Raw genomic sequence first — 13209 nt, 5'->3', positions numbered from 1 at the left:
CAGAAAAGGGCCCAGGTTTTGACAGTCCTCAAGGTGCTCTGTGGGAACTGGGTATCGTGACTTAGCCAGAAATGAATCCAGGCCGCCCTGTTTGTGCCCAGTTAGAAGACTACCTAGGACACAGCCCTCCCCTTGCCCATTGAATCCCAGGTGCACCCTGTGGGGTGCTCCACCCTCTGAGGGAAGTGAGCCTCATTTCACTCTGAGCCTCATCTATGAAATGGAGCTAATGTCCACCTCATAGGGTTATTGTGAAGATGAAATGAGAGGGTATGTAAACCTCCTGGGGCATAGTAGGTGCTCCATGTTAGTCCTCCTCCTTCCCCCTTCTCCCTGTTTTGCATCAGTTTTGTGGCAGGCCCCACAAGCCACATGCCTGGGCCAAGGAGTTCACTCTGGAGAAGCCGGGGTGGGCGGCGCTTAGATAACTCGAGATGAGTCTAAGCAGAGGCAGTGCATACTGAGTCACAGGAGGCGAGATCAGGTTTTTATGGGGAACAGAGAGCGCCTTTCTGAAGAGAGCAGTGCTGGGTGGGGTTCCCACAAAGGATGAAGAAGATCCTGATCTGGGAGGTCTGAGATGCGAGTGTGAGTGCCGGGAGGGAGCTCCTGGTAGAGGCAGGAGGCGAGGAAGCTCAGGGTACGTTAAAGGGTGTTCCATGGAAGCCTGGAGCAGAAACTGAGAAGGGAATGAGGCTGCAGAAATGAGTTTAGCTGGAGACCCGAGAGTGAAGAACTTGCAGGTGTCCCTGAGCTGTAGTAGACTCCTGAACAACAGGTTGGCACCACTGGGTCTGAATTTGAGGCGGATTGACATGGCATTGTGTAGAGGGTGAGAAGGCTGGGCTCTGGAGAAGTTAGGGGCGAGAGGCTTAACTTGGGGCGGAGCTGGTGGGAATGCAGGGGAGGTAGAGTCAGGTAAGAAGATGCATGGAAAGAGGTGGTGATTTTTGCCCCATTCTTGGGTTGGTGGACAGGTGTCAGAAAAGAACTGTTACCTTCTCTCTACACAATTGCCTTGGCCCCAGGATTGTGGCTGGGACCCAGAAAAGTCTTGGAACTGCTTGTGGTAGTTTTTACTTAGACTCACAGTGGGACAGAGGCAGGTCTGAGGTGACCTGGGTGGCCCCTGTATTAACCTAGAAGGGATGGGAGCCAGTATTACTGAATGGATGCTCAGCCTAGCCCGGTGCTAAGTGCTTCAAAATCTGCCCCACGAGCTGGGTTTGGCCAGGAGCGGTGGCTCACGGCTGTAATCCCAACGCTTTGGGAGGCCAGAAGTTTGAGATCGGCCTGGGCAACATAGCGATAGGAATGAAGGTTGGAAACTAAACCCAGCTGATTCCAAAGCTACAGCCTTCAAATTGCTAGGCCTGTCCACAGCCCGTCCACACTGTCTGCAGCGTGGGCCACCAAGCTGTGTGGGGCAGGCCCCGGCCAAGGCGAGCGGCAGGCAGGAAGCCCGAAGTGCCGCCGTCCCTGATCTTATTTTTCCAACCCCTTCTTCCCTAGAGATGGTGGAGGTAGGGCCTGTTCCCAGTCCAGAGTCTGTCCTGGTCCAATGAAGACCACGCCAGCGAACACGAAGCCCCATGGAGGCCGGGACCTGCCGCAAGCTCCAGCAAGACCAGGGCTTGGGCGGGGGGCGGGAACCCTGACTGGGCGGAGCCAAGGGGCACTGGGCCGTGTTGATTGGTCGCGGCTGCAGAGCTGTCTCTCTAAGATTGAGCCTTTACTCTGGCGAGGCGGGGCCTTGCGCCTCTTCCACCAATAGAGTTCAAAGAATCCGCCTCCAACTGGGGCGCTTCCGGCGGTGAGCTCCCCTGCTAACCGCCACAGCTGGGCCTCTGGTCTCCCGGTCCCTAGCTACCTCGATCACTTCCGGGTAGTACTCCACGGCCGCGAGCCGCGATTGGAGGACCATAGACGGGACACTTCCGGTGTCCAGGTGCTGGGTTCTTTGGCAGAATGAGGAAGATGGGGCCCGCCAGTGTTGCCCGTGTTTGGTCCGTCACATGGCTGCTGCTGCTCTTGCTGCTCCGGGTCTACGCCAGCGGCCCCCGCACCTTAGTGCTGCTGGACAACCTCAACCTGCGGGAGACGCATTCGCTTTTCTTCCGGAGCCTGAAGGGTGAGAGCCGGGTCCGAGGGGGTGGCGGGCGAGGGTTTGGGGTTGGAAAGGCGCCCGAGGGCATCCACCACCCTCCCTCCCGCCCATTCTCTGGAGCAGGCCGTCCAGGTCTGACCTGCCGCTTGGGGCAAGGGATCGCGACGTCTGCAGCAAGGGTTTCCCTTTGCGTCCGGTCTGCCTCAGCTCCCTGTTTTCTTCTCTTCCAGACCGGGGCTTTCAACTCACCTTCAAGACCGCTGATGACCCCAGCCTGTCCCTCATTAAGTATGGGGAGTTCCTCTACGACAATCTCATCATCTTCTCCCCCTCTGTAGAAGGTAAGGACTCCGCATCTCCTCCAGAACTGGGATTCGAGGCCCAGTACTGATGGATCGCTTTCTTCGGGTTCTTGGGCATGTTCTGGGTCACAGGAGGGGTCGCCAGCCCTGGGCACTGCTGCTACAGAAAAGAGGAAAATGTTCATTTATGACCGGCGCCCAGGAGGGAACATCTTTCTAAAAGACACAGCCCAGGGTTGTGGCTCAAGTGTTGTCTGGCACAGATCATGGAACCCAGGGCCCTGCTGCTCTACTGAGGAAAGTTTCTTTGTAAAGGGCCAGATAGAAAGGTGGAGAGCTCCCTGTTTGGGTTTGCCTGTGTGGAAAGAAGAAATGGCATGTTATTAATATGGATGTGTATTGTGCAGTTATCTTAAGAATTCAGATGCATTCATAGTTTCAGGCTGAAAAAAAGAGCCTTAGCAATTATCTGGTTCCCCCCCTGCCCCCCACCCCCGGCACATTTGAGGATGGCTGGGTACATCCAGCAGTCTAGCAGAGAGCTGCTTGTTGAACAGAATGAATCTCTTGGCCAGATTATCCAATTTGTACTTGAGTATTTCTATCTTATGAAGCAATCCACTCCACCACTGGACAATTCTCTTAAGTTTTTACAGTGAACTGAAAGTTGTCTCCTACTTCCTAGTTCACTTTGTTCTTACACTCCCAGTGCCTTAGAGAATAACTGTGATGCTTGTCTTGCTTAGAGGCATAGCCTTTACACAGTCATGTGCAGTTGTTTCTTCTTCAGACTAAATGGCCTCTGTTCCTTTGGCTGTTTCTCTCTTGCCATGTTTTTTTGTGAGCACGCTAGTCATTCTCTTCTTTATTTGCTTCAGTTCATCTTTTTCTCACAAGGCCCAAGTTGCCGTGTCTGGGGTAAGACAGGACTGCTATGCCTCCCTTCAGTTGATGAAGCTTAGGACGTCTTTTGCTTCATTGGCGCTACTTTATTTTCTGTAGTTCATGTGAGATTGGGTTCTGCCAAGTCCCCGAAGTATTTTTCCTTAGGTTCCTGTCACTTGCCATGTTCCTTCCAACTCCCCTGAAACATGTGCCTTTGGTATTGGCTTTTTGGGGGGCAAGATTCGCTGGGCGGATGTGACCCCAGATTGTACAAGTTGAAATCTTCAAGTGACTGGGTCAGTGAAAGGAGCCTTCAGCAGAGTAATTGGTGTTTGCCAAGTTTTTGCTGTGTTTGGAACTCGGAAGTAGGTACTATATGCCGGACTGAGTGAGATATTGAGGACTGGGAGCCTGCCCTTGAGGAGTTCTTTCAGTCTGTCTTTAAGGGAATAAAAATAAAGACTTGAAATGAGTTACCAAACCCCATGTTGGGATGTAAGATGAAGTGGAGGAACCGTCCAAGTCGTGCTTCTGGAGATAGATCGGGAAGGAAAGAGGCAGTGAGTGAGACTGATCAGGAGAAGGCTGAGAGAGGATATTGTTGGTGGGAGAAATGTCAGAGAGCCTAAATCAGTGTTTCCTAATTGGTAGTCATTGGTGCATGTCCTTCATGATATTCCATATCACCTGTGCTAATAATTACCTAATATTTTCCTTTTAATTAACCTGCTTTTTTAAAAAAAATACCAACTAAAGCTACATTTTAAAAGGGAACCAATAACGAACCCAATATCACCACTGGGAAATGGAAAGCCAGTCTCATCACTTGGTATAAGTAGAAGGTAGCTATAAGTAGAATAAAAACAACACTGTTAAGTTTTAGCCAGATAGTGCTGCCTGCTGAAGGCTTTGAGCCGGAGCTTCCCTCTTAGAAGAGGAAATAAGCAAATATTAGAGATGTTCTAAAGACTAGCATCAAACTAAGATGCTCTGATGGAGAAAACTTGAACAAGAATTGGAAGGGGAGTAACTTTCTGTGTCTGAGATTCGACATTATTTAAAGCCCTGTCCCCACATCACTGTGGGTCACCTTTTCTGCCCTGGTGGAGTGGCTCCCACACTTCGGGAGATACTGCCGCAGGAAATCCGCGTGGGAACCCCCAGGGAGCAGGCTTCAGCGGAGGGCCCTTCTCTGGTCCTGTCACCATCACGCGCCCTCTCAAGTGTGCGAGTGCTGGCTTGGCTTCCTTCTCCCTGCGTCAGTGGCTTCCTTACCCTCTCTCGAGTCGGGAGGCTCCCAGGCTGCAAGCGGTAGTGGCTACAGGTCCTTAGCACATCCTCTACACCTGGAAAAAACCGTGTCACTGTTCTGCAGTTGGGGAACCGGGCTTAGAAAGATGAAGGGATTTGCCTAGTTTTAAGCCCCAGGCTGCCTCAATTTCAAAGCCCGTGTTCTTTGCACTGTACAAGCGTTTCTCAACAGTAGCACTCTTGCCATTTCAGACCAGATAATTTTTTTGTTCGAGCTGTCCTGTGCACTGTAGGATATTTAGCAGCATTCCAGGCCTCTGCGCACTAGATGCCAGTAGCCACCTCCCCATCATTGTGACAACCAAAAATGTCTGCAGATATCGCCCTAAGGGGCAAAATCACCCCAGGTTGAAAACCACTGCACTACACCAACAGGCTGTTTTTGAAATGTCTAAGATTCTGCCTAGCTTCTCTGTAGGAGACTGGGTAGACGGCTTTCTAGATGTAGTATGAGAGGTAGAGAGTCCCAGATACAAGAGGTGTGTCTAACCTGGAGGTAAAATAAGGTGTTTTTTTTTTTTTTTTTTTTTTGACTGGGTCTTGCTCTGTTGCCCAGGCTAGAGTGCAGTGATGTGATCATAGCTCACTGTAACTTAAAACTCCTGGACTTAAGTGATCCTTCTGCCTCAGCCTCCTGAGTAGCTGGGACTATAGGCTTGAGCCACCATGCCTGGCTCTTTTTTTTTTTTTTTTTCCCCCGTAGATACAAAGTCTCACTATGTTGCCTAGGCTGGTCTCGGACTCCTGGCCTCAAGAAATCCTCCCCCCTTGGCCTCCCAAAGTGCTGGGATTACAGGTGTGAGCTACCGCATCTGGCAATGGTACTCTTTTGTTTTCTCCTGAAGATTACCCCCAGAAAAGAGGGCTTTTCTCCCTAAGATCTGTACAAAGTCATTTTTTTTATTTTTTTTTTTTTATTTTTTTTTATTTTTTTTTTATTTTTTTTTATTTATTTATTTTTATTTTTATTTTTATTTTTTTTTTATTTATTTATTTTTTTTGAGACAGAGTCTCACTCTCTTGCCCGGGCTAGAGTGAGTGCCGTGGCGTCAGTCTAGCTCACAGCAACCTCAAACTCCTGGGCTTAAGCGATCCTACTGCCTCAGCCTCCCGAGTAGCTGGGACTACAGACATGCGCCACCATGCCCGGCTAATTTTTTGTATATATATATTTTAGTTGTCCATATAATTTCTTTCTATTTTTAGTGGAGACGGGGTCTCACTCTTGCTCAGGCTGGTCTCGAACTCCTGACCTCGAGCGATCCACCCGCCTCGGCCTCCCAGAGTGCTAGGATTACAGGCGTGAGCCACCGCGCCCGGCCCTGTACAAAGTCATTTTATGGACCCGTTTCCAACTGCCTAATGTATGGACAAACTTCTGTCTTCAGCCTCAGTAAATTGGCACTTCCATCTTCCTAGTTGCTCAGCCAGCCAGACTCCTTAGGGCCATCCTAGTGCCCCTCTCCCTGTCATAGCCCACATCCGTCCGTCAGCAGACCCTGCAGCTTCGCCTTCAGAGCACATAGGGGCCACTCCTCCCACTTCCGCCACTGCTGCCCAGTTCCAGCCAGCACTCTTCACTGCCTGGACCTTCACAGTGGGTCAACCCCTCACTGTGTCCACCCTCATCCCTTATACCCGAGTCTCCACCAGCTGCCAGAATTGTCCTTTAAAAACATAGCTGGGCATGGTGGCTCATGCCTGTGATCTGAGCACTTTGGAAGGATCACTTGAGGCTATGAGTTCAAGACCAGCCTGGGAATAGCAAGACGCTGTCTCTACAAAAAATAGAAAAATTACCCAGGCCTGGTGGCATGTGTCTGTAGTCCCAGCTGCCTGGGAGGGAGGATTACTTGAGTCCAGGAGTTCAAGGTTGCAGTGAGCTATGATCAGCCTGGGCTGATCTAGCCTGGGCAACACAATGACACCCTGTCTCAAATATTTATATGTGTATGTGTGTAAATGAGATCCTGTTGGTCTCCTGCTCAGACTCCTCCAGTGGCTCCCATGGCCAGAGCCCTTGTGTAGCACACAAAGCCCTATGTGACCTGCCCCCTTTGCTTCACCCTGGCCTGACCACCTGCTACTCACCCCTTTTTCTCCAGCTGAGCTACACTGGGCCCAGTGATGGTGACCATGGCCACCTTCCTTGGGGACTTTGCACCTGTCATTCTCTATGCGGGGGATCCTCTTACCCCACGGACCACCTGGCTCACTCTTGTGTCTTGTCAAAAGACTTGTCAGGTCTTCCCTGAGCAATATTGGCTTAATAGCTCCCCTTCCCCACTGTCTTCTTTATTTTCTTCCCAGTTCATAAGTGGTAGTTACTCATTTAATGAATGAGTAACTCATTTAATGAACTACTGAACTACTGAGCGCTTCCTTCATTACCTAGTGTAGAACATTGGAGTACACTTTGGAGAAGAAGATTTTTTTTTTTTTGGAAACAGAGTCTTGCTCTGTCATCCAGGCTAGAGTGCCGTGGTGTCTTCATAGCTCACAGCAACCTCAAGCTCCCAGGCTCAAGCAATCCTTCTGCCTCAGCCTCCTGAAAAGCTGGGACTACAGGCGTGTGCCACCATGCCCAGCTAATTTTTCTATTTTTTGTAGAGATGGGGACTCACTCTTCCTCAGGCTAGTCTCAAACTCCTGACCTCAAATGATCCTCTTGTCTCAGCCTCCCAAAGTGCCAGGATTACAGATGTGAGCCACTGCGCCCAGCCTGGAGAAGATTTCTTGAGCCGAAAATAGCTCCACTTGGTGCTAGTTTTGGTCGCTTATGGCAGTAGTCACCTGACCCAATGGACCAAAAAAAGATAGGATCTCACAGTTACAAATGTTGGAAATTAATGAGCCCTTTTGGTGATCACTTTTAAAAAAGCAGTGTGGTCAGTTCTATTGTAGATATCATGGATATAAATCTATAGAATTAACAGGAAAAAAACTATTAATGCTAGGCCAGTGAGTGCTAATATCAAGTGACAGCATCATGCACAGATTCAAAAGTGCTTTTTTAAACAGCTTAGATGAAGTGAAATTTATGGGCTCTGGGAAACTATGGTAGGTGACCCTGGTCCGTTTCCAGTGATCAAAGATACAGGTGTGAAATGTAGGTGATGAGTTCGAATCACATGAAATGTGAGCAGAAAATGCAGCATTTCTAAATGAATATTTTATATGTGACTTGAAATATGTACTCAACAAATGTAATTAGTAGATGTTTGACCATTTCTTTTTTATTTTTTAAATTTTTTTGTAGAGACAGGGCCTTGGTATGTTTCCCAGGCTGGTCTTGAACTCCTGGCCTCAAGGGATCCTTCGCCTCCCAAAGAGTTGGGATTATAGGCATGAGCCACTGTGCCTGGCCTATTTGACTAATCTAAACCCCTAAACGATTATAATCTGAGCCATTTGGGAGAACAGGGGGCTTGCCCTGCACGTGTGTGAACCTCCCTCTCATTTTGACCTCCAGAGGGCGCTACTCTGCAGCTGCATGTGGCTGGTCTGCATTCACTTCCCCCCTCACCCCAGATGTCAGCGGAGCAGGGAGAGGAGACCTCTGGGTCACTGTGTCTGGTGCCTTATTTCAGATTTCGGAGGCAACATCAATGTGGAGACCATCAGCGCCTTTATTGATGGTGGAGGCAGCGTCCTGGTAGCTGCTAGCTCAGACATTGGTAAGTCTGTCCTGGGAAGTTCTGGTGCTTTCCACCATTTCTCCAGGGTGCTTGGAGGGCTTTACAGATGGCAGCTGCCAGATTGGCATTTGCTCGGTGGGCCTTGGCCAGGGAATCGGGGAGGGAACTGCAGAGCCACTTGGCATTCGATCTCGCCTTTGCTTTCCTGTGACCAGAGATAGTGAGACTTGGGTCTTTAAGGACTGGGAACTGTGGCTATGTTTTTTCCATTGTTTGTTTTGTTTTATTTTGTATAGGCTCTCCTACACCACAAAGGCAAGTTGGGGTAGGCTAATTGGATTGGAGCCCAGAGCATGTGACAGATTTTTGTTTTGTTTTTCATTTTGGAAATTTTCAAAGATACTCAGAAGTAGGAAGGGAGTAGCATCTTAAACCTCATACACTGGTCACCCAGCTTCAACAGTTTACACCTGGCCAGTCGGCTTTCATCTTTTTTCAGTACTGATAGATTTTTGAAACCATATTCCTCCTATTGAGCGGGTTTTTTGGTAGGATGACAAGGTGTGGGGAAACACTGTCATCGCAGGCGTATCCAGGTAAGGTTTGATTGAGGGCCAGTCATGCATTGCTTAATGATGGGGACACATTCTGAGAAATGTGGCATTAGGTGATTTGGTCGCCATGCAGATCTCAGGGAGTGTCCTTTCACAGCCTGATGGTGCAGCCTGCTACGCGCCCAGGCTGTGCGGCACGGGGCATTGCTCCCAGGCTGCAAACCTGGCGGCATGTCACTGTGCTGGCGACTGCAGGCAGCTGGAACACAGTACTAAGTGTCTGTGCATCTAAACATAGCACAGCATAGAAAAGATGGTGTTACAGTTTTACAAACCAATGTCATGTAAGTGGGCTGTCATTGACTGAAATGTGCTTGTGCAGTGCGTGACTGTAATTGATTTGCTTCAAGGGGGGTTTTTGTGCAGAGCCAGGTCATTGCGTATCTGTGGAGGGTGAGGGGCGGGTGGTCGTTTTCGTTTTATCAATTCAGATTCTGACCATGGAGTTACCGTGCTGTTGTCCAGTGGTCTGTCTGGGGCCGAGCCCAGCTTGATGCAGCTGCAGGGCACGGTGCTGGCCAGTCGAAAGTGTCATGAGGAAGCCAGGACAAGTGACCTGTTTGGCCCAGGGCTCACCTGTAAGGACTCAGCCAGGCATTTCTTGGGTGTGTGCAGGTGACCCTCTGCGAGAGCTGGGCAGTGAGTGCGGGATCGAGTTTGACGAGGAAAAAACGGCCGTCATTGACCATCACAACTATGACATCTCAGACCTTGGCCAGGTAATCAGACCTGTCATGTTCCAGGTTTCAGGCACGTACAGCAAAGCTGGGCTTAGCCTAGAAACCAAGAGGGAGTGAGGAGGGACTCCCTGGCTCGGGGAACCTTTTTCTGACCACCCATGCTTCCCTCTGCTCTTTGCAGCACACGCTCATCGTGGCTGACACCGAGAACCTACTGAAGGCCCCAACCATTGTGGGGAAGTCAGCTCTAAATCCCATCCTCTTTCGGGGTGTCGGGTGAGTGAGCAGGGAGAGGCCAGCAGAAATCTCGGGGAGGGGTCACTTTGTTTGGGAAACCAAGCCAAACTGTGGTTATCTGGGGGCATCCCTTCCCTCCGACGAGGTGGGTGAGATTAATTTATTATATTAAGAGTCAAACACGGCCGGGCGCGGTGGCTCACGCCTGTAATCCTAGCACTCTGGGAGGCCGAGGCGGGTGGATTGCTCAAGGTCAGGAGTTCGAGACCAGCCTGAGCGAGACCCCGTCTCTACTAAAAATAGAAAGACATTATATGGACACCTAAAAATCTATATAGAAAAAATTAGCCGGGCATAGTGGCGCATGCCTGTAGTCCCAGCTACTCGGGAGGCTGAGGCAGTAGGATCGCTTAAGCCCAGGAGTTTGAGGTTGCTGTGAGCTAAGCTGACGCCACGGCACTCACTCTAGCCTGGGCAACAAAGTGAGACTCTGTCTCAACAAAAAAAAAAAAAAAAAAAAAAAAAAAAGAGTCAAACACCATCGTTACAGCAAGAGGAGAGAGCCAGGTGTTTGGCTACTAAGAAAGGAGTCAGGCTGGGCATGGTGGCGCTTGCCTATAATCCCAGGAAGCTGGGGTGGGAGGATTGTGTGAAGCCAGGAGTTTGAGACCAGCCTAAGCAACACAGCCAGAGCTCGTCTCATGGGGGGAAAAACAGAAAGGATTTGTTCTTGGGAAGAAATGGCCCCAGGGGATCCCATGTCCTTCAGGCTCAATTCCTGGGGTCACTGTTGGGCTGCTCTCTTGTCCTTCTACAGGATGGTGGCTGATCCTGACAATCCTTTGGTATTGGACATCCTGACGGGCTCTTCTACCTCTTACTCCTTCTTCCCGGACAAACCTATCACCCAGGTAAGGGCCTTTGCAGCCTGGAGGCCTCCAGCTCCTTGGTCCAATTGTAAAGCACTTTTTTATTTGAAAATAAGAACAGAGCAAGAAAGCACACTTGGCTGAGGCAGATGAAATGACAAGTTGTAGGAACGGGGACGTGGGCAGAGCAGTGTGCTCTCAGGCTCCTCCCTCGGGTAGGGGCGAAGGTCCTTTAGGTCTGGCCTGCTGTCCTCTGGCTCTGGAGACGCGGCCGCTTTTCCTTTACTTGGTGGTGCTTGGATGACGGCTTCATTTTGTTCCCAGTATCCCCACGCGGTGGGGAAGAACACCCTCCTCATTGCTGGGCTCCAGGCCAGAAACAACGCCCGCGTTATCTTCAGTGGCTCCCTCGACTTCTTCAGCGACGCCTTCTTCAATTCAGCGGTGCAGAAGGCCACGCCCGGCTCCCAGAGGTAGCTGCCGGGAGGCTCAGGGCAATGTGGTCTGGGTGGTGCGGGCTGTGTATATGGGGAGGAAGGAGGCTTTTAGCAAAAAGTGTCAGAGGCCAAGTGTCTTCAGATGCTGGCAAATTATTTGAAGACTCGACTTTGTTGCTATATAGCTGGTGTTGGCCAACTTTTTAAGGTAGTAATAGCTTATCTAGAGACCCCTAATCTCCACCATTCCTTTTAGAAAGGAAAATTGTGTATTTATTTTGTAGGTTACACTCAGAATAACCCATGCCTTTTCTTTTTTTCTGTGTTCCCTTTAACCGTGCGTCCCGAGGTGCACGAGGCCTGTGCAGGCGAACCTCGCTAGTGCACTCTATCTTGGTGGCCATGAGGGGTCTTGCCCACCAGGCACCGCTGGGAAGAAGTTGGCTCTGGTGCCCTAGCTTCTCCCGTTTCCCTCCTGCAGGTATTCCCAGACAGGCAACTATGAGCTAGCTGTGGCCCTTTCCCGCTGGGTGTTCAAGGAGGAGGGTGTCCTCCGTGTGGGGCCCGTGTCCCATCATCGGGTGGGCGAGACAGCCCCACCGAATGCCTACACTGTCACTGACCTAGTGGTAAGAGCTTCTTGGGGGGGGAGGGCCCCGAGGGTTTGGCCAAGTTGAATGAGTGTGGCTCAGAAGCATTTACTGAACGCCTCTGTGCTCGGCCTACAGGGCATCAATGAGGATGAGTTAACCTCTGCACCTAAGAAAGTCAGTTTGGGTGCAGGGCCTCTGGAAAACAGGAGTAAGAGCAGTAGGAGACCTCACTTTGCAGACGGGTGTGTTTTGCCATGTGGGGGCAGCAGTGGGAGGGACTTTGCAGATTAATTCTGCCCCAGAGGTTGGGTTTACAAGAGCAGCGGCACCTTAGTTGGGTCTTAAGGACGAATTTGTCAGGCAGGAGAGCGGTGGGTATGGAAGCACGCATGCTTCAAAGTGCTTGGTGGGTGGTGTGGGTCCAGAGTTTGATGGGGTGCATACTGTGCGAAGGAATCTGGGCCCATGAAGGGGTAGCGATGCTGAGCCAAAGGCATTAGCCTCACTGGGGAGGGTGGTCGGCTACTGTTCGGGGGGCTGAGTGGCAGGGGCCTCTGCGGTTTGTCAGAGCTCCTAGGAGTTCCTGCTGTGTTCACGGGGTGGGACGCGAGCACAGCTCTGCCTGCAGGTGGCAGTGCCGCTCCAGTCCCTCGCACCCCTGGCTGACCTGGCCTTTTCTCTCAGGAGTACAGCATCGTGATCGAGCAGCTCTCAAATGGCAAATGGGTCCCCTTTGATGGTGACGACATCCAGCTGGAGTTTGTCCGCATTGACCCTTTTGTGAGAACCTTCTTGAAGAAGAAAGGTAAGTGCAGTTCTTCCAAGAGAATGCCACGGGAAAACAGCTTGTACCCTCACTGCTTTGTGGGCACGATGCTCTGGGACCCCCGGCTATTCGTGTTGATCCCTCCCCAGGTGGCAAATACAGCGTTCAGTTCAAGTTGCCCGACGTGTATGGTGTGTTCCAGTTTAAAGTGGATTACAACCGGCTGGGCTACACTCACCTGTACTCTTCCACACAGGTAAGCACAGGTGGCAGTCCCTGTTTTCAGCCAGCACGTGCCCTGCTCGGGCTTCCCAGTGGCCAGGGCCTGCCACCTCTGTCCATCACAGGTGTCCGTGAGGCCACTGCAGCACACGCAGTATGAGCGCTTCATCCCCTCGGCCTACCCCTACTACGCCAGCGCCTTCTCCATGATGCTGGGGCTGCTCATCTTCAGCGTCGTCTTCTTGCACATGAAGGAGAAGGAGAAGTCTGACTGAGGGCCCGGGCCCCACACTCCTTGCGACATGGAGATGGGAGTTTTCGTAAGACTTGGTGGTTTTGTTTTGTTTTTTAAAACCGTGGAAAAATGGCACAGCCTTACCTCCAGGGGAGATGCGGCACTGCGTTCCAAGGGGTGGGGGGTCAGGGAGTAATTTTCATCTACGTTTTCCCACCTTGAATTGCTAAGCGGCATTTTTCATATGTGCAGTCACGCTCATTTCTAAAATAAAGAGAAATGTTTCTCTTCAACTTCATCTGGCCCTGTCGTG

At 50.8% G+C, this 13209-nt stretch overlaps 1 protein-coding gene across 1 annotated transcript; it reads left to right on the top strand.

Moving 5' to 3' along the window:
• The first annotated feature begins 1920 nt into the window (after positions 1-1920).
• DDOST (dolichyl-diphosphooligosaccharide--protein glycosyltransferase non-catalytic subunit) lies at positions 1921-13184 on the top strand. Its single transcript, XM_069477423.1, has 11 exons — positions 1921-2131; positions 2338-2448; positions 8196-8282; positions 9473-9576; positions 9719-9813; positions 10592-10685; positions 10968-11116; positions 11562-11709; positions 12358-12478; positions 12589-12695; positions 12787-13184. The coding sequence occupies exons 1-11, from the start codon at positions 1969-1971 to the stop codon at positions 12934-12936; spliced, it is 1329 nt and encodes a 442-aa protein (XP_069333524.1). The 5' UTR covers positions 1921-1968; the 3' UTR covers positions 12937-13184.
• Positions 13185-13209: the final 25 nt, after the last annotated feature.

This window comes from Eulemur rufifrons, chromosome 8, assembly GCF_041146395.1.
Source record: "Eulemur rufifrons isolate Redbay chromosome 8, OSU_ERuf_1, whole genome shotgun sequence".
Lineage (NCBI taxonomy): Eukaryota > Metazoa > Chordata > Mammalia > Primates > Lemuridae > Eulemur > Eulemur rufifrons.
This window is presented reverse-complemented; position numbering and strand designations above follow the sequence as displayed.